This window comes from Lepus europaeus, chromosome 1 (assembly GCF_033115175.1).
Source record: "Lepus europaeus isolate LE1 chromosome 1, mLepTim1.pri, whole genome shotgun sequence".
NCBI lineage: Eukaryota > Metazoa > Chordata > Mammalia > Lagomorpha > Leporidae > Lepus > Lepus europaeus.
In genome coordinates this window covers 18,613,838-18,634,696 of record NC_084827.1, presented here as the reverse complement: position 1 = coordinate 18,634,696, position 20,859 = coordinate 18,613,838, and the positions used below count along the sequence as shown (strand labels likewise).

Sequence of the window (20,859 nt, the reverse complement as noted above, 5' to 3'; positions counted from 1 at the left end):
AAGCCGGTCAGGGCCGTGAGTGCACAAACCCAGTCGCCCAGCCGTCAGTCACCCGTGACCGACCTGGGCGCCCTGCTCCCTGCGCGAAAGGAGCCAGCGGCGGCTTCTCACTGGGGGCTCCTCGTGTACTTTTAAGACAGCATTTATCCCATGTCTGTGTAAACCAGGCTTCAAACTGCCTGCTGGCCCCTGGACGGCTCACCCGGGGAGCAGGACCGAAACGCAAAACAAGTAAAACCCAGGAACTGGCGCTTCTCACCCCACAGCTTCGGCTCCGCCCCCCCACGCCGCGGGCGAGCCCCGTTGTGTGACAACCGTCCGGAAACCCGATCTCAGTGTGCAAACCCGACGTTAGACGGTGTGGCCCCTCACATATGTACGACGCGCGGACGCTGCTGCTGACCGCAACGTTCAGGACAAACCTGGAGCCCGGCCGCTCTGCCGCAGGCGTGGCCTCACTCACTCGGCCTTCGACTGGCCTGCCTGAACTCGCGGGAACGCGGGCGCGCTCAGCGCGGTCGATGCGAGCGGCGAGTAGCTGCTTCTGCCTGCCTCTCCCCCCCACTTTTTTTTTTTAGCCATAGCTATGGTTACCACGTCTCTCCCCGCCTCCCTCCACCTACCAAGAAGACGACTGGCTATTGGCTTTCTGTCAGCAAGCTCTTCAGTCATTGGTCGCCGGTGAGACCGGGCTCTCCCCTCCCTTCCCCTGTCTCCCGGGTCTCTAGAGGAGCCCAGGAAGGAGGCTCCGCTGGTGCCGCCGGGTCAGGGGCTGCCGGGACCGGGCTGCGGCCGTCCTTAGCGGGTCATGTCGGCCGCCCAGGGCTGGGACAGGAACCGCCGGAGGGCAGGAGGCGCGGCCGGCGGTGGCGGCGGAGGTAGCGGGGGCGGCGGGGGCGGCGGGGGCAGCGGGGGTCGGGGGACTGGCCAGCTCAACCGCTTCGTGCAGCTCTCCGGGCGGCCGCACCTGCCAGGTGAGTCGCGGGGGCCGCGTCGTGCCAGCCTGGGGCGCGCGGGGGAGGGGATGCCGCCGTGTGTTCGCCTGCCTGGCTTTCCCGGGGGAGAAGGAAGGGCAGGCCCCGCGCGTGGCCGAGGGAGCGGGGCTGAGGCCGGGGTGTCCGTGTCCCGGGGAAGGCGTTCCCGGGGGAGCGGAGGCCGCTGTCCGGCCGACGTTGCCGAGCGCTCGGCTGCCCCGGCTCCCGGTCGCTGTCCCCTGCGGCGCCTGGCTGAGGGAAGTTCTTCCCGAAGGGGGGGGGGTGCTCAGCGCAGGGGAGACGAGAGCGGGGCTCCCCAGGGAATGGCGTGGCCGAAGCCACCCCGAGCGTGAGAGAGGCAAGGGGTGGGGGGCGCTGAGATGCGGGAGGGAGGACCCCGGGCCTCGGGAGGTCTACTGGCATCACCAGGATTGTCCGGAGACAGAGTGGGTGTAGCGTCCAGACTTCGAGGGGGCAAAGCGAAGATCAAGTCCGTACTTAGTGCGGGAAAAAAAAAAAAAAAAAAATGCTGGTGTCTACACCACGGGAACAGCCGGCTGAGCACCCGACCCGGTGCAGGGATCTTGCATTCTGGTCTGCGGTGCTGTGTCCCGCAGTTCGGGTGCCCTGACCAGCAAATCGAAGACTGGCCGTGTGTGCAGACAGTTGCAAAGAGGCCACGGGGGAGCGAGTGTTGCGCACGGCAGGGGAAGGCAGGGCGTTGCACGGTGCACAGAACGTCACCCGGCACCGGCGAGCGTGGTTTCACCAGGAGGAGAACTGTCAGGCCTGACGGGTCCACCACGCACCATGTTTTCCTGTGAATGACGGTGAAGGCGACTCTGTCTCTTTGTGGTAGCTGCTGAGTTTTGAGGCCGTGGCGGGTTGGGATTGTGTCTAGCGCTGTGCCTTGTCTTTTTTGAGCAGTCAGAGGTTGTGTATCCGAAGACAACAAAGGGAATGTTGCCTGTGTTTGTGATGAGGACGTGCATCCCCCGTTTGTCTGTGCCATGGAAATTAAACGGAGGCATCTGGAGGTGGTCAGATGTGGGATGCACGGAAGTTGGGTTTTGGATGATAGTATTAGCCCGGGCTGCCTGGAATTGCCAGCTATGTGGTCTTTAAGAGGAAACAAGGAGAAATCTTTTTTCTTATCTGAAGTTAGCAACAGGAACTTGGATTTCCGTGTACTGGCAGCTTAGAAGACAGACCTGTTGGCAAGCACTGTCGCCACCTTGCCCTGTCCTCCCGCAGTCTTTAGGTCTTTGGTCGTGGATTAATTATTACACCAGGAGCGCCATGGAGGCTTTCTCGGGCTGTCAGGCCCCGGCTGGTGCACTTCCTCACTCCTACCACCGGGTGGCAGTGGAAGCCGTGCTTTCTGACCGGGGGCTTAGGTGTGGTGCTATTTCTGCATTCCCTTAGCACACAAGGCCAGCGACAGCCATCTGTCCAGAATCCGCCTGAACCGTGCAGATTCATCAAGCGGGGTCAGCAGCCCCTCCTTTCTGCTCCTTGCATTCGATTGTCACTTCATTCCTCTTCCCCCCGTGTGGGCATCTTGGTCTTTTGTGCACCCTCAAGATGGTAGCGCGATAGATACCCTGAAATCCGTTCGTATGAATTGTTCATTCTCCCAGGCATTGTATTTTAAAATCCTCCCCCTTCTATTTTGAGAGGTTGGAAACGAGTTTCCGTGCCAGGGAGGAATGGGGATGCCCGGTCTGTTTATGGCCGACTCTGGAGGGCCAGCCTTGATTTTAAAGATGTACCCTAGCTAACGTTCTCCTTCGACCTCTGACCCCACTTCCTAGTCTACTTCCCTGTCTACCACGAATTCCAGATTCCGAGCGCCCAGAGCCCCTTTTCCTTCATCTCTCCCCAGCACCCAGCCCTGTTTCCCCAGAGTGCTCTCTCTCCAGTGACAGCCTCTTCATCCGCCCAGCGGTGCAGACCTGCAACTTGGGCATCCTTGTCAAGGTCGATCTCTCGCTCGCACTTCAAGCGTAACCAGCCACCGGGTCCTATGTATTCCACTTCTGCCGTCACCCCAGTCTGTGCTGCCATCACCGCCCCTTAGATCGTCCGCAGAGCTTTTCTGAGCCTCCCAACCAGTGCAGACACTGATCTCTGATGAGCACAAAGCTGTACTCCTTCCTGCATGTCACCTTGCTTACGCTTTTTTGTTGTTGTTGCTCTTAGGATAAGGCGAAAATCCTTAGCATCGCCTGGAAGGCACCAGGTGGTCTGGCCTGAGCGCAGCCCCTCAGTTAAACCTGTGTTAGGTTTTCCTGCTCCGTGATTGGGCTCTCCCTCCTTGGTGTGGCAGCTGGTGTCTGTTCCATCATCCCAGAATCCACCTTCTCCTCGTTCCACTCTCACGTTTAGCTTCTCTGACCTTGGCCCTCCTCTCAGCCATGCTTTTGTCCAGGGAAGAGTCCCCTGACGTCTCTGACCTGGTCATTTCTCCCTGTCCAGGCTCCTAGTGTGGTTCTCCGCTTAGCGTCTGTAGGGGATTCCTTGATAGGCACGGTTCAGTTTTCTTGAGCTATGTATAAAGTATACATGTATATTCACACAAACACGTACACCATACACTTCCATGTTTACATTCTAGGCACGTTGGCATTACTTCTGTGCCATTGGATTGGTGTGGTGCAGTCCCCTGTGGGTCAAGTCCAGTTCTAGACTCACAAGGGAGATTTCTGTGAGCAGCTGCTTGCCTTTGTCATAATTATGTGTTCGCTCCATAACCTAAACACTAACAGCTTCCTGGGCCTGGAGTTTTCCCAACTCGTAACATCCATGCTAGGCAGCAGTGCTTTTTATAGGCTAAATATGCAGAGAGACCTTAGGAGCCAGGCAGTCAGGAGTACATGAAGTCAAGTAGTGTTGGGACTTAACTGGAGTCGGTTTCACTAAATGCAAGGTAGGTTTCACTAAACGCAGGAAAACAGTAAAAAGTGGTTGCTAATATTGAGACTGGATACTGACAAAGAGGAGGAAAAACCCAACAACAACTGGTAAAACTGGTTAAAAATAATGCTGAAGTCTTATGATTTAAAACAAGCAATATGTGTAAAAATCTAAGCGGTACAGAAGAGTGCAGAAAACTTTCCTCCTACCTTTGACTCCAGCTAAGTGACTCCTTCCCTAGAAGCAACCCATGGTAAATTTCTTGTGTGTGTACTGGAAGGGGCTTGTGGATGTGTGTGGAGGAGGCGGGGGAGAAACATGGTAGCATTCCTTGGTTTGCATAGGTGTTGAAAGTGTTTGCTGGCAGAGGTTGGGGTTCGTCCTGACCCCAGCTTCCTGGGGGGCAGCAGGTGACAGGTGATGGCTCAAGTCTAGGGCTCTGTACCCACATGGGAACCCATGAGCTGTGTGCCTGCCTCTGGGCCCAGCCCCAGCATTTGGGAAGTAAACTAGTGGATGGGAGCTGTCTTTCCCTCTCTCTGCCTGGCAAATACATACATACAAACTTAATAAAATGTTTACAGTCTTGCTGACACAAATCGTGATATGATCAGTATCCCTGTACATGTCGCACTGTTGCACCTAAGAGTGATTCTATCTTGAGGATGAAATTGCTGGGTCAAGGCTGTTTACTGTTTGGATCTGACAGATACTGTCAGGTTGCCCTCTGTGGAGGGAGGTTGCACCAGTTGGTGTTCTACTGTGGACGTCGGTGTACTGGCAACTTCCGTGTTCCTTTGGTAGCAGCATGGGTTATTAAGCTTTTCAAGATTGTCAATTTAGTGGGAATATTTTTCTTATGTATCTTTTCAATTGGTATGAGCCATATTTGTTTCCTTTGTTTATATATCTTTATATTTTTGTCCCTTTTTCTTGTGGGATATTTCATATTGTTTATAGGGACCCTCTTTTAAGGAAATTCACTATTAGTCTGTGGCATGTGTTGCAGATATTTTCCATATGTCTTTTGACCTGGTATATTTTTTCAGCAGAAATGGAAAAAGATTTTGTCATTAAATTTATCAATCTTCTTCAGATTCTAGGTTTTGTGTCATAAGAGAGGCTTTCTCTATTTCGATATTATTTCTAATGAAAGTTGAAGTTGAATGTTGTGTTTTCTCAATACTTGTATAATTTTCTCTTTGTGTTAGATGTACTTCTCCCAGTATATGCTGAGTTCAGTACAGAGGTAGGAGTCCAGGAACCCAAGATTATTCCTCCCCAGGGAGCAGTTCAGCGACCGCAGCATTAAGTGGTCAGTTTTTCCATACGAGTTGGTCCACAGTTGTACTTAGTTCTTACGTATAACTTGGATTTATTATTGGGCTTTATCTGGTTGATCAGTTTGCCTATTTATGCCTAAGGAGCCCATTCTTTGTGTATTGTCCTCCCTCATTCTCTTCCTGTGTTTCTCCTGGTTTGTTTTTCCATAAAACTTAGAATCAACTAATCAAGCACCCTCCTCCATCCTGTTGATATTTTATTGATATATTTACCAATAAAATAAAGTATTTTATTGGTACTGTGTTATAGATCGACTTAGAGATGGTTGACATCTTTTTGCGGTTCAAGGACATGGCGTATATCCATGCCTTTTTGTTGTTCAAATTTTCTTTTGCGTCCCTCAATAACATATGTAAGCTTTTTTCATACAGACGTTTCAGATTTCTTTTCATCTTTATTCCTTGGTATTTTGCCTCTTTTGTTGGTGTTGGGATGGGATTTCTATTTCTATTCTGTCTTTTATCTGGTTGTTTGAATATGAGAATGCCATTGATTTCTGAATATTAATTTTGTATCCAGCCATCCTTAGAATTCTAATATTATCTGTAAGAACGTCTGAGTGTTTTTTTCCTAGAGAAAAGCAGTTGCAGTTAGTCATGTTTTACCAAATAATCATAATTTTATCTTCTCCTTTCCAATTTTTATCTCTCTTTGTTTTGTAAAACTGATTTGGCTAGTATGTTAAAAAATATTAAACAATAAGATGATAGTGGATCCCTCTTATTCCTGGCTTGAGTAGTATGCTTACGGTGCTTTCTTAAGATCTGCTCGGCCTTTAGAGCGAAGTGTGTGCCTTTTATCACGTTAAAGTATTCGACTGTTACCATTGTAAAACAGTGTTTTAATAAATGGAAGTAAATTTTGCCAGTGCCTCTTCAGCGTCTGTGGGAATGAGTGAGTGATTTGTCTCCCTTGACCTACAACTGTGAGTCGTGCTGATAGTGGTACTGTTACTTAGCCCTGCTTGTGTTCCTGATCAGCCTGCTTTGTCATGGGGTATGGCTGTTATAAACGTGCTGTTGGGTTTTGTTTGCTTAATGTAGAGATTTTCGTCACTTACGTAAACTAAATTGATTTTTAGTTTCCTCTGTGTTATTTTTGTAGGATTATTTTACTTCCGTAACAATTATTTCAAAGACTTAATTCCTTCTCTATGCATTTTTTCTTCCCTTTGATTAAATAGCATTGCAGATAGAGGTTTTCCTGAATTTTCCGTGAAATAATTTGAAGCTTGTGTTTTTGGGGGAGAGAATAGCTCCTGGATAATTATAACTCCTTCTATGATAATATGGCTGCTTACAGTTTATATCTTTCAGGGAGATAGAAAGTCATTCACTTAATTCAGATTTTCAAAATGATTTGTGTGCAGTTGAGCAAGGTATTCTTTTACGCTTTTATTTGTTTGCTTTACAACTTAGCACATACTTTATGTACTGGATGGACAGCTTCCTTATCGGACGTAAGCTTCGTTTGTGGTCATCTCCACTTTGTTCACGCTGACTACAGGGAGCTGTGTTTCGGTTTTGCATCTAGCTTGCTCAGCTGCTGCTGCACTGTTGGTTGGTTTTTCTTCAGCACTAAGGTGGGTGCTTTCATACAAAATCTTATCTTTGATTGCTTGTATGGCCATTCTTCCTGGATTCTTTACTTTGCGTATTTATACAAGCAGTGGAGCCAGCACCTGAAGCCACCAAGGTGCATCCTCCAGCCGTAGCATCACTGGGCCTCCGATTTCACCTTCCTCGTCCCAAGCTTGCAGGGCTCTGGCCTGGGCACACTCAGCTCCTCCAGGGCTGCCACCGCCCCCGCTGCTGCCGAGGGCTGCTGGAGCAGAGACCTGCTAGGATTCTGAAGATTCCCTGTGTCTGTTACTACTCATTTAGGAGTCCCTGTGTTCTTGTTTAGAACAAACTCTTAGATCTTTAGTTTTACTCTTTTCTCTCATCTTAACTTTCTTCTGTTGTTTTAAATCCTTTCCTTAACTTCCTATAGGTTTACTTTATTTTTTTTTTAAAGATTTATTTTATTTATTTATGAGATAGAGTTACAGACAGTGGGAGGGAGAGACAGAGAGAGGTCTTCATCCGCTGGTTCACTCTGCAAATGGCCACAATGGCTGGAGCTGGACCGATCCAAAGCCAGGGGCCAGGAGTTCTTCCAGGTCTCCCACAGTGGTGCAGGGGCCCAAGGACTTGGGTCATCTTTCACTGCTTTCCCAGTCCATAGCAGAGAGCTGGATTGGAAGAGGAGCAGCCGGGACTCAAACCAGTGCCCATATGGGATGCCAGTCCCCTGCAGGTGGAGGATTAACATGCTGTGCCACAGCGCCAGCCCCTGTTTCTTTGCATTTGTATATTGGATATTTAATTTTTTCCATGTGTTTAAATTGCAAGATTTATTTTATTTTTTTGGACAGGCAGAGTGGATAGAGAGAGACAGAGAGAAAGGTCTTCCTTTTTGCCGTTGGTTCACCCTCCAATGGCCGCTGCAGCCAGCGCATCTCGCTGATCCGAAGCGAAGCCAGGAGCCGGGTGCTTCTCCTGGTCTCCCATGCAGGTGCAGGGCCCAAGCACTTGGGCCATCCTCCACTGCCTTCCCTGGCCACAGCAGAGAGCTGGCCTGGAAGAGGGGCAACCAGGACAGAATCCGGCGCCCCAACCGGGACTAGAACCCGGTGTGCCGGCACCGCAAGGCGGAGGATTAGCCTGTTAAGCCACGGCGCCAGCCTAAATTGCAAGATTTTTTTTCTGAGTACAGCTTCAGTTGTTCCCTGCAGGCTGTAAGCGTCTCAGTGTGTTTATTATGTAAGAATTTTGCCATTCCATTGTTGATTTATTTTAATACAGAATAATCATACTTAATTTTTCCTTAAATTTTCCCTGTATATGTTTTTTAACAGTGTTATTGAGATATAATCCATACACCGTGCAGTTGACTGTTTAAAGTGTACAGTTCACGGTTTTTAATTCATGGATATGCACAACCATCACTACTGTTAATCTGGGACATTCCGTCACTTCAGAAAGAAACTCCTGTGTCCTTTAGTTGTCACCCTGTCATCCCCCTTCTCCCTTGCCCCACCTCCTCACCCTAGCCCTAAGTAGCCACTCATCTCTGTCTATAGATTTCCCAATTACGAACTTGTTCATGAATGAATCATGTAGTTTGTGGTCTTTTGTGCCTGTTCTTTCATGTTGCCTAAGATTTCCAGGTTTATCCATGTTGAAGCAGCTATTAGTACTTCATTCTGTTTTATTTCTGAATTGTGTACTACTGTATTGGGTCCACCACATTCTGTTTGTTCATTCATCTGTTGATGCACACTTCGGTTGTCTAGACTTTCTGGCCATTGTGAATTCTGCTGCTGTAAACATTCTTGCACAAGTTTCTTTGAACAGGTTTCCATTTCTCTTAGGAATATGCTTAGGAATAGAATCGTTCTGTGATAACTCTGTTTTATGTTCAATCGTTTGAGGAACTTCCAAACTGTTTACAAAGTAGCAAGAATTTTGTCTTCCCACCGGCACTGTTGAGGGTTCCAGTCTCTCCATAGCCTTGCCAACGTCTGTTTCTCAAATTTTGTTCCAAGCATCTTAATGAGTGTGAAGTGGCATCCCATTGAGGTTTTTGATTTGTGTTTCTCTGATGACTAATGATGTCAAGCATCTTTTTATGTGCTAGGTGGCCATTTACTGTACGTGTTGGTCATCTCTTCTTTGGAGAGATACCTCGGTCTTTTGCCCAATTTTTATTGGGTTATTTGTCTTTTTATTATTTTAAGAATTCTTTATATAATCTAGATGCAAATCCCTTGTCAAACATGATTTGCATGTATTTTCTTCTATACTGTGGTTATCTTTTCACTTTCTTACCTGCGTCCTTGGAAGCACAAAATTTTAAATTTTAATGAAGTCTAATTACCCATTTTTTTCTTTTGTGGATCATGCTTTTGGAGTCATATGTAAGAATCTTTTGTCAAATTAAGGCCATGAAGACTTAACTGTTTTTCTCTAAAACTTTTATAGTTTTGCTCTTACATTTATGCCTGCCATGGCGTTTTGGGTTAGCTTTTGTGTCTGGTGTGAGGTGTAAGGGTGTAGGCTACCTACCCAGTTGTCCCAGCACCATTTGTTGAAAAGACTGTTCTTTCCCCATTGGATCATCTTGGCATCTATGTCAAAATGAGTTGATAATGCAAGTATGGGTTTATTTCTAGACTGTTGGTTCTGTTCCAGTGATCTCTGTGTTTGCTCATGTGCCAGTGCCACATTGCCTTAATTATTGTGGCTTTGTAGTTAAGTTTTGAAATTAAGAGGTGAGTCCTTCTACTTCATTTTTGCTTGGTATTGTTTTGGCTTTTCTGGGTCCCTCACGATTCTATAGAATTTTGAGAATCAACTTGTCGGCCGGTGCTGCGGCTCACTATGCTAATCCTCTGCCTGTGGCACCGGCACCCCGGGTTCTAGTCCCAGTTGGGGCGCCGGATTCTGTCCTGGCTGCTCCTCTTCCAGTCCAGCTCTCTGCTGTGGCCCGGGAGTGCAGTGGAGGATGGCCCAGGTGCTTGGGCCCTGCACCTGCATGGGAGACCAGGAGGAAACACCTGGCTCTTGGCTTCGGATTGGCGCAGCGCCGGCCATAGTAGCCATTTGGGGAGTGAACCAACGGCAAAGGAAGACCTTTCTCTCTGTCTTTCTCTCTCTCTCTCTCTCTCTAACTCTGCCTGTCCCAAAAAAAAAAAAAAAAAAAAGAAAAAAAAAAAAGAATCAACTTGCTGGTTTATACAAATAAGCCAGTGGGTATTTTTATAGGGATTGCCTTGAATCTCTAGATCAGTCTGAGGAGTGTTGTGCTCTTGTTGTTTTTAAGTTTGAGAAACAAATGGAAAGGGTCAGAGATCTCCCATCCACTGGTTCACACCCCAGATGCCCACAGCATCTAGGGTTGCGCTGGAGCCAGGAGACAGACAGGAACTCAATCCAAGTCTTCTACATGGATGGCAGGAGCCCAGTTACTCGAGCTACCTTCCAGGGTCTGATTGGCAGGAAGCTGGAGCCAGGAATTACAATGAGAAACTTCAGTGTGGGGTGCAGGCGTCCTCACTGGCCAGATGCCCAGTCCAAGTTGCCGTATTGATAATGTTAAGTATCTCAGTCCATGAATATGTGATTTTTTCCATTTATGTATATTTTCTTTAATGTCTTTCAAAAGTATTTTGAGGTTTTTCGGAGTCCATTTCTATCTTGTTTGTGCTTCTCAATCCTTTCGTTCATGTTTCTTGCTATGCTTCCAGTAATGTCTGTATTTCTGTAATGGCTGAAGCTGGGTGATCTGAAGCCAGGAGCCAGGAGCTTCTTCCGGGTCTCCCACGTGCATGCTGGGGCCCAAGCACTTGGCCCATCTTCTACTGCTTTCCCAGGTCGTAGCAAAGAGCTGGATCGGAAGAGGAGCAGCCAGGACTTTAACTGATGCTCATATGGGATGCTGGCGCCACAGGCAGTGGCTTCACCCACGGTGCCACAGCGCCAGCCCCAATGTATCTGTATTCTTGTGATACTTACAATGAAGATCTAATTTCTGTGTTGGCTTTATTTTTTTTTCCCATTCTTTCCTTCTGTTCTCTCTGCATATTTATATGAGTGTAAAAGGAATACAAGTTCCTTATTAAAATTGGGTTATATGTGAATATTGAAACAAGGAGAAAATCATCTATCATAATTCCACTTAAAGACAACTATAACAATATTTTACTATCCTTTTAGTTCTGAGTAAATTATGAATTCTGTTTTATTTAATACTATATAAATTGCTTATCACAGTAAAAACTGGAGATTCTCTTGCTTTAAAAAAGGCTTATTTATGTATTTGAAAAGCAGAGTTACAGAGAGGCAGAGGCAGAGGCAGAGAGAGAGAGAGAGAGAGAAAGAGGTCTTCCATCCACTGGTTCACTTGCCAAATGGCCACAACGGCGGGAGCTGGTCTGATCCAAATCCAAGAGCCAGGAACTTCTGGGTCTCCCACGTGGGTGCAGGGGCCCAAGGACTTGGGCCATCTTCCACTGCTTTTCCAGGCCATAGCAGAGAGCTGGATCAGAAATGGAGCAGCCAGGACTTGAACCGGCGCCCATATGGGATGGCGGCATTGCTGGCGGCAGCGGCTTTACGCACTTCGCCGCAGTGCCAGCCCCTGGAGAGTCCCTTAAAACTGTTCCATATAAAGGTTTAACTCACAAGACTGTTTATGTTCTCAGTATTTTATTGGTGGACTCTGTTTCTCCTCAGCTTCTGGGGAGTGGGTTCCAACTTACGAGCTTCTAGGGAGTGGGTTCCAGCTTATAACTTTTCTTCACTGCCAAACTTTCATGAAGAATACACTGTTGTTACTTCAATTTTCTCTTCTTTAATTCTGTCATGGTCTCCCTCACCCTCTCTTGTTCTATTTGAGTACTCTCGCTAGGGTAATACTTTCCTGATTGTTAGATCCAGTAGATTTCTCTTAGTCCTCATCCTACCCGATTTCGCTAGAGTTTTATATTTTAACTATCTCTTCCTGTGCTAGACTCTGGGGATCCATAATAACTGGACAGAGTCCCTATTGCTGAAGAGCTCCTGGATGTCCTTTTATCTATTGAACTTTCTTATTTTATTTCACCTGCTCCTTTATATTGGAATCCAAGAGTATATCTTTTATGTTTGTTTTCCCTTCTTGTATTTCCTGATAATGCCATTACTATCCTAATAATACCCAAATCTGTCTCCAACCTCGACTCCTTTTCCTGCCTGGTTTGCTAGTAGCTACTAGAGATTGCCGCCGAGTGGCTGATAGGTACCTTTTTTTTTTTTTTTTAATATTTATTTATTTATTTGAAAGTCAGAGTTCCACAGAGAGAGGAAAGGCAGAGAGAGAGAGAGATCTTCTATCTGCTAGTTTACTCCCCAATTGGCTGCAACGGCTGGAGCTGCACCAATCCGAAGCCAGGAGCTTCTTCCAGGTCTCCCACGTGGGTGCAGGGGCCCAAGGACTTGGGCCATCTTCCACTGCTTTCCCAGGCCATGGCAGAGAGTTGGATGGGAAGTGGAGTAGCCAGGATTAGAACCAGTGCCCATATGGGATGCTGGCACTTCAGGCCAGGGCTTTAACCCACTACGCCACAGCGCCGGCCCCCTGATAGGTACCTTAAATTCAATATGCCCAGAAAATAATTTGATTAGTTTTTTTTTTTTTTTTTTTACTTTTTTTTTTTTTTTTGGACAGGCAGAGTGGACAGTAGAGGGAGACAGAGAGAAAGGTCTTCCTTTTTGCCATTGGTTCACCCTCCAATGGCTGCCGCGGTAGGCGCGCTGTGGCTGGCGCACTGCGCTGTTCCGATGGCAGGAGCCAGGTGCTTACCCTGGTCTCCCATGGGGTGCAGGGCCCAAGCACTTGGGCCATCCTCCACTGCACTCCCTGGCCACAGCAGAGAGCTGGCCTGGAAGAGGGGCAACCGGGACAGGATCGGCGCCCCGACCGGGACTAGAACCCGGTATGCCGGCGCCGCAAGGTGGAGGATTAACCTACTGAGCCGCGGCGCCGGCTTGATTAGTTTTTCTACCAAGCCTCATCTTCCTCTTAGGCTCCTAATCCTGCCTGATACCACACTGGCTGCTTAGTTTAGGGAGGCAGGCCAGGAACCTGGGGATCACACTGGATTCCTTCCTGTGCTCACTCCTTACCCAGTTGGTCACAAAGTCTTGTCAGTTTTTCTCCATTACCTTGTTCCATTTTCCCCTTTTTCCCTTGTACCTCTTCAATGTCTTTGGTTTTATACTCGTATTTCAGGTATGTAGGAATATTTGTAGTTAGTTGTCTTTAAGTTCTTCCTGGAACAAGGTACTTTGGGAAAGAGCAATTTAAAAGAAACATGACCATCTGCTGTAATGCACGCTGTCTCCTGATTTTGTGTTTCCCATTTCTTCTTCCTTGTCTCCTAAGGCCCACTCAAGTATACTTATCTCTGCAGGGCTCTTTGTGTCCGCTGTTCTAATGCAGCTACTTGCACTTATTGGGGAGTCTGGCCCCCTTTGAAGGGATCTGCCAAGCATTAATTTACACAATCCCTGTCACCCTGAGAGGTAAGTCACTTCTCCATCCTCTTCAGGAGAAGACTTGAGAGGCTACACAGCTCACTGAAAGTTTACACGACTAACGAACGTCACGTAGGGGTCAGGCACGCTCTGCTGAGCCTTACGGCCCATGCCGTTCTTCCTGTTCCTTGGGCCACCTTTGGTATGTCAGAGGTTCACTCTACTTACCCAGAATTGCTACTAGCCCTGGGCTTCTTAAAGGCAAAAATAACATCGTGTCCTCTGATTTTCTGTAGAGTCTAGAATACTGCCTGGCTCATAGTAGACTTTTAGTAAATGTTTATTGAATGAGCCACTAATGGTCAGTGTCCATAGCTGTTCTTGCAAGAGTTGAATTTAGGTTATTTTACGTTACCTAAATTTATTTATTTAAAGACTTACTTTATTTATTTGAAAGACACCATGACAGAGAGGAAGAGACAGAGAGAGAAAGAGATCTTCAGTCCGCTGGCTCCCTCCCCAGATTACTGCACCTCCTGTAGCTGGGCCAGGCTGAAGCAAGGGTTTCTTATTTGCATGGCAGGGGCCCAAGCACCTGGGACATCGTCCGCTGCTTTCCCAGGCCTATTGGCAGGGAGCTGGATTGGAAGTGGAGCAACGGGGCCTTGAACCACCATACCAGCCCCATGACTGTAGCTCTTGAAAGTGAGAAGAAAGGAAAAGCAGGCAAGGAGAGCTTTACGACAGGAGGAAGCTGGGACTGCTTGTTGTCGCAGTGTGTCAGAAGGAAGGGAGAGCGTCAGTAGGATGAGGTTCTAAAGTGGTTAACTCTGCTGCTCTCAGGACACTAGTGTAGGCTTTGTGAGCTGCGTTAGGGACTGTTAACTGTTTATAATGTGAGAGAACCAGATTACCACTGACATTGAAACTTAGAGTTTACAATTTTAATAGCCTTTTTTAAAAGAAAACTTTTATTTAATAAATATAAATTTCGGCCGGCGCCGTGGCTCACTAAGCTAATCCTCCGCCTTGCGGCGCCAGCACACCGGGTTCTAGTCCCGGTCGGGGCGCTGGATTCTGTCCCGGTTGCCCCTCTTCCAGGCCAGCTCTCTGCTGTGGCCAGGGAATGCAGTGGAGGATGGCCCAAGTGCTTGGGCCCTGCACCCCATGGGAGACCAGGAGAAGCACCTGGCTCCTGCCATTGGATCAGTGTGGTGCGCCAGCCGCGGCGGCCATTGGAGGGTGAACCACCGGCAAAGGAAGACCTTTATCTGTCTCTCTCTCTCACTGTCCACTCTGCCTGCCAATAAATAAATAAATAAATATAAATTTCAAAAGTACAACTTTTGGATTATAGCATTTTCCCCCTATAACCACCCTCTCACCCACAAACCATCCCATCTTATACTCCCTCTCCCATCTCATTCTACATTAATATTCATTTTTAATTATCTTTATATACAGAGGATCAACTCAGTATATACTAAGTAAAGATTTCAACGGATTGCACCCACACAGACACACAAAGAATAAAGTACTGTTTGAATACTAGTTTTACCATTAATTCACATTGTACAACACATTAAGGACAGAGGTCCTACATGGGGAGTAAGTGCACAGTGATTCCTGTTGTTGATTTAACAATCGACACTCTTATTTATGATGTCAGTAATCGCCCGAGGCCCTTGTCATGAGCTGCCAAGGCTATGGAAGCCTCTTGAGTTCACAAACTCCGACCTTACTTAGACAAGGCCATTAGGCTGACTTTGTTGATTTGTCACAAGCTTTTTTCAAAGTTCTCCTTAGTATCTTTAGACTTCTACCATTATCTAAACTAGGCAGGCTTGTAGAACATGTCATTGAGTTCATCCTGCTTTCCCCCCGGGATTTTTTTCTTTTTAGTTAATTTTTGAAACTGAGAAGTATTACGTAAACATGATAAAATTGTATAGTATGCAAGGGGAGGGCGTCTCCCTCCTGCCTGAGCCCTCTCCTTTCCAGTCCCCCTGCAGATACTCTACACTGCTGTTGGAGCTTCTAATGTGTCTTGCCAGAAATAGAATTTGCATAACACACAGATACTCATATGTGGTACCTTTACAGAGTGTTTTGTTTTTAATTGGAGAGGCAGAGAGAGGAAGAACGACCTGCTATCCACTGATTGACTCCCCGGCTGCCCGCAGCATCTGTGTGGGGAGGGCAGAAGCTGGGAGCCTGAGTTCAGTCCAGGTCTCCCGTGTGGGGGGCAGCAACCCAGCCCCTTCAGCCATCTCCCCTGCTTCCCAGGGCCCATACTACAGGAAGCTGGGAATGAGAGCCAGAGCTGAGGATCAAATCCAGGCACTCCAGTACGGGGTGTGGAGGTCCTTCCCAGAGTCTAGGGGCACATGCCCACCCATCGACATTTTGTTTAAAGATTTCTTTATTATTTATTTGAAAGTCAGAGTTACACACACACACACACACATACACAGAGGTCGTCCATCCCCCATCTAAATGTTTAAACAAAATCACAAAGCATTTTCTCTGCATCTGTCTTCTTGTAAACTTAGAAATATATTTGGAGGTTGTTCTGTGATAGCACATTTAGATTTATCTCATTCTTCTTGGCCGAAAGTGTTGTTTTACAAAAGTGCTGTGCTGTACCAGCCTCCTGGTTGTGGATATATAGTTTCTGCTGCTATAAAAAAATTTCTGCAATGTGTAGTGATAAATATTGCCAACTTGGTCTTTAATATCTGTGTCGTTAAAGTTTTCTTTGAGTTACGAAACTTAGAAACTCAGACATATAATATTTATTCCTTTGTTTTACCCAACTTCCCTGTCCAGATAGTCTTTTAAGTTGTTATTTTTTTTTTTTTTTTTTGACAGGCAGAGTGGACAGTGAGAGAGAGACAGAGAGAAAGGTCTTCCTTTTGCCGTTGGTTCACCCTCCAATGGCCGCCGCGGTAGGCAACCGGGACAGGATCGGTGCCCCGACTGGGACTAGAACCCGGTGTGCCGGTGCCGCAAGGCGGAGGATTAACCTAGTGAGCCGCGGCGCCGGCCTAAGTTGTTATGTTTTAAAATCCCATAATGATATTAGTTAGGCAACATTATTAGTTTCTAAAATGGGACTGGTGTTGTGGTGTAGGAAGTTAAGCCACTGGCACTGCTTTTGATGCCAGCATCCCCTGTCAGAGCGCCAGTTCGAGTCCTGGCTGCTCCACTTCTGATCCAGCTTCATTTTTTAAAAATAAATTAATTTATTTGAAAGGCAGAGTTACAGAGAGGCAGAGGCAGAGAGAGACAGAAAGAGAGAGAGAGATCTTCCATTTGCTGGTTCACTCCTCAGATGGGTGCAACAGTCAGAGCTGGGCCAATCTGAAGCCAGGAGCCTGGAGCTTCTTCCGGGTCTCCCGCGTGGGTGCAGGGGCCCAAAGATGTGGGCCATCTTCTATTGCTTTCCCAGGTCATAGCAGGGAGCTGGATCGGAAGAGGAGCAGCCGAGACTGCAGGCGGTGGCTTTACCCACTACGCCACAGTGCCGGCCCCCAGCTTCATTTTAATGTGCCTGGGAAGGCAGAGGGAAATGATCTAAGTACTTGGGCTCCTGCCAACCACATGGGAAACTCAGATGGGATTTCTGGCTTCTGACTTCATCTTGGCCCAAACCTGGCTGCTGCAGCCATTTGGAGAATGAACCAATGGATAGAAGATCTCTCCCTGTCTCTGTTGTTCTGCCTTTCAAATAAGTAGATTTTTAAAAAAATTAACACATAGTAATTGTACATTAAAGTAGATAATTGGGCTGCCACTGTGGCGCAGTGGGTTAATGCCTTGGCCTAAAGTGCCGGCATCCCATATGGGCGCCAGTTTGAGTCCCGACTGCTCCACTTCCGATCCAGCTCTCTGCTATGGCCTGGGAAAGCAGTGGAAGATGGCCCAAGTCCTTGGGTCCTTGCACCCATGTGGGAGACCCGGAAGAAGCTCCTGGCTCCTGGCTTCAGATTGGCGCAGCTCCAGCCATTGCGGCCATTTGGGGAGTGAACCATCGGATGGAAGACCTCTCTCTCTGTCTCTTGTTTCTCTCTCTCTCTGCCTCTCCTCTCTCTGTGTAACTGACTTTCAAATAAATACATAAATCTTTAAAAAAATACAATAGATATTTTTTTGAACATTTACTTATAGCCCAGTAGGTAGGTACTGCTGTTCCCTTTCTTATAGCTATAAGCTGAAGCCCAGAGGGTAGGACTTTGTCCACGGACATGTGGATATTAAGGGACCAACGGCGGGATTTGGACCCAGCCGCAGCTTGAACCACTGTGGTCTGTGCCCTCGTGTCCTTCCCAGCCTTTTCGGTTCCTACCACTATTCAGCTGCCTTCAGCTGGTCTATGCTAATAAAGTCTCCCTGCCACTGCAATCTTCGTCTCCTAATCCATCTTGTCTACTGAAACAAGATTAATCTCCCTAAAGTACAACAAAATCCCTCCATGGCTTCCTGCTGCGTTTAGATTCCAGCTGGGTGGGTCTCGGGCCGCTCCCCTCTCTAGTCAAGGGAACTCAGTGGATCCGCTGCCAGCTCCAGCTGAAATGCCACCATCGGTTTGTCTGTAGGACGGAAGAGTGAAACGAGAAGTACAGTGACCAGCGAGAAAACGAGGTTATAAATAATCTGTGGAGTAGAACGATACTTTGTCTTTGAGCTATTTCTCTTTTTTACCCACAGTAGCTCCTGCCATATGGTTTCAGCAACAAGCTGTCAACTCAATTAATTTGAGTCAGATGTGTAATTGATCAAATGTTAACCACAAATATCTTGGTGTCACATAAAACAAATTCCTTAAAATACACATCATACAAGTCTGATACAGGAATATAAATTTGCCAGTATGCATTCCTAACTTAATCATTAAGAAATAAATAAAACATATTTAGGTTTAAATACACGCACACATACAAAACAAAACATTGAAAACCATTCAGGGAGATAAATAAGTTTTTAAAGCCTAAAACTTGCCTGTGCATTTATAGAAAAATAACCTTAATGCAGAAGTTCTTGTGAAATGTTATTTTTTGAAATTTGTATTTTGGTAAATCTGCTTCATGTAGATGCCTTATTAGAAATTATGTCTCCTAATCTGTGAAAAACTAATTACAAATTAAAATAAACATGAAAAAGGAAATGTGTCTCCATTGGCAGTATTCATAGCTGACTTTTTTTAGTTTTGCTTTTAAGCTATTTCTCTGCTTTTTGTACAACAGGATTCTTGTCAGTTATTCAGAATAACTGGTCTTAAATGTACTTTTGTAAAGAGTTTTACAGTGTCAGGTATTAAAGATTGGTTATCTGGTGTCCTGTTTCTTTTCGACAGACAGTCCAGTCCAGGCTTTTACTGTCTTTGGTCAAGTCCCGGTATTTTCTTGGGAGGCCTTGGGTTTGCCAGTAGAAAACAGCAACAGGAGAGAAGGGACAGTGCGATCATGAGAACAGTTGTGTCTTCACTTTTTTTTTAAGATTATTTATTTATTTGAAAGGCAGAGTTACAGAGAAGCAGAGGCAGAGGGAGAGAGAGGTCTTCCATCCACTGGTCCACTCCCCAAATGGCTGCAGTGGCTAGAGCCAGACTGATCTGAAGCCAGGAGCCAGGAGCTTCTTCTGGGTCTCCCACATGGGTGCGGGGCCCAAGGACTTGGGCCATCTTCTGCTGCTATCCCAGGCCATAGCAGAGAGCTGGATCGGAAGTGGAGCAGCCGGGTCTAGAACCAGCACCCATATGGGATGCCAGCACTGCAGGCGGCGGCTTTACCTGCTAGGCCACAGTGCTGGCCCCGTGTCTTCACTTCATAATCAATTACTTTTCTAGTTTTAATCAAGGAACAGACTGAATAGTGAAGCAATAACCGGCCTGAGTCCAGTCGTTTATGTGTTGGAGTTTGCGTGTTTGTGCTCAGGTCCTTAGTTTCACTTGCAGAGCAGGGAGAGCTCCCTGACTGGGAGGAGCTGCACACGCTGGGTCCTTCAGAGAGGCTGGCTGCACAGTTTTGGTTTAGAACACATTTTCAGAGTATACTAATTTAACAAAAATACATTGGGAATCTTTTTATATTTGGTCTCTAACATCTACACCTAACCTAGCATATAATCTTTTTCTTCTTCTTCTTCTTCTTTTTTTTTTTTTTGACAGGCAGAGTTAAGACAGTGAGAGAGAGAGAGAGAAAGGTCTTTCTTCCCCAGATGGCCGCTCCGGCTGGCGTGTTGCACCGATCTGAAGCCAGGAGCCAGGTCCTTCCTCCTGGTCTCCCATGCGGGTGCAGGGCCCAAGCACTTGGGCCATCCTCCACTGCCTTCCTGGGCCACAGCAGAGTGCTGGACTGGAAGAGGAGCAACCGGGACTAGAACCCGGAGTGCCGGTACCGCAGGTGGAGGATTAGCCTAGTGAGCTGTGGCGACGGCCAGCATATAATCTTTTTCAGAGATGTTTTTGGGAGAATACTAATTTTCTAGATGCTCAAATTGGGTGCAAGGAATCTAGAAACAAGAAAAGACCAAATAATATATTCTGGCTCTTAAGTAGGCTATTACTATTAAGTTTTTTCAGTATAATTAATATTCAAATATTTAGTTACTAGTAAAGGAACTGGGTTATAGTCCAGTATTGCGAGTTGTAACTTGTACTATTTTTTTTCTTAAAGAAGTTTTACTGGAGATAAAAAGGAAGGAGATGAGTACTGAATTACAAAAAAGCTTTTCTGACTACAGATTGTATTTCAAGACAGGCACATTTACACAGATACATGCAGAGTACAAATGCGGGCAGGCCTTTTCTTTTTAATCTTACAAATACAGAAAACAACTTACAAACCGTAAAAAAAAAAAAAAGGCTTTAAAGTGGACTTTTATCTTCTTCATCTTTCATCTTTCCTAAGGCTTCTTAGAATCATGAAATGTTAAGATTAAAAAGACCTTAGAAGTCATCTTGCCCTGTCATCTATCTAATGTAGCAGGCCTCTCTATGAAAATCTGAATCTTTTTTTTTTTTTAAGATTTATTTTATTTATTTGAAAGAGTTACAGAGAGAGGTAGAGACAGAGAGAGAAGTCTTCCATCCTCTGGCTCACTCTCCAAATGGCTGACAGATTTTTAACTTTTATCTTACACTAGGCTGCTTATTTCAGCCTCTGAGAGGCACTTACTTGGAGTATTGGACTGCCCATTACTTCACGGACAGAGCTGCCAGTCTTTGCAGGCACTAATTATTACAAAGAGAACCTTCACATCCTGCCGCAGCTGCTGGACTTTTCTCCTAGTTGTGTCTTCTCGAAGCATATAGAACAAATTGGGGCAGTGCTGTGGCACAGTAGGCTAAGCTTCTACCTGCGGTGCTGACATCCCACGTGGGCGCCAGTTCATGTTCCAGCTGCTCCTCTTCCGGTCTAGTTCCCTGCTGTGGCCTGGAAAAGCGGTGGAAGATGACCCAAGTGCTTGGGCCCCTGCACCCGCGTGGGAAACCTGGAAGAAGCTCCTGGCTCTTGGTCCAGCTCCAGCCGTTGTAGCCATCTAGGGAGTGAACCAACAGTTGG

General features: G+C 46.7%; 1 protein-coding gene across 2 annotated transcripts in view; it reads left to right on the top strand.

The window, feature by feature from the left end:
- Positions 1-721: 721 nt before the first annotated feature.
- The window catches only part of KLHDC10 (kelch domain containing 10), a 57,835-nt gene continuing 37,697 nt past the window's right edge, over positions 722-20,859 (top strand). Inside the window, exon 1 of one of the 2 annotated variants that reach the window (XM_062200143.1) lies at positions 722-878. In XM_062200143.1, the coding sequence (XP_062056127.1) occupies positions 809-878 (70 nt within the window). In that variant the 5' untranslated portion in view covers positions 722-808. Of the gene's footprint in view, positions 975-20,859 lie in introns of both variants that reach the window. The other variant, XM_062200072.1, reaches the window with a different exon arrangement.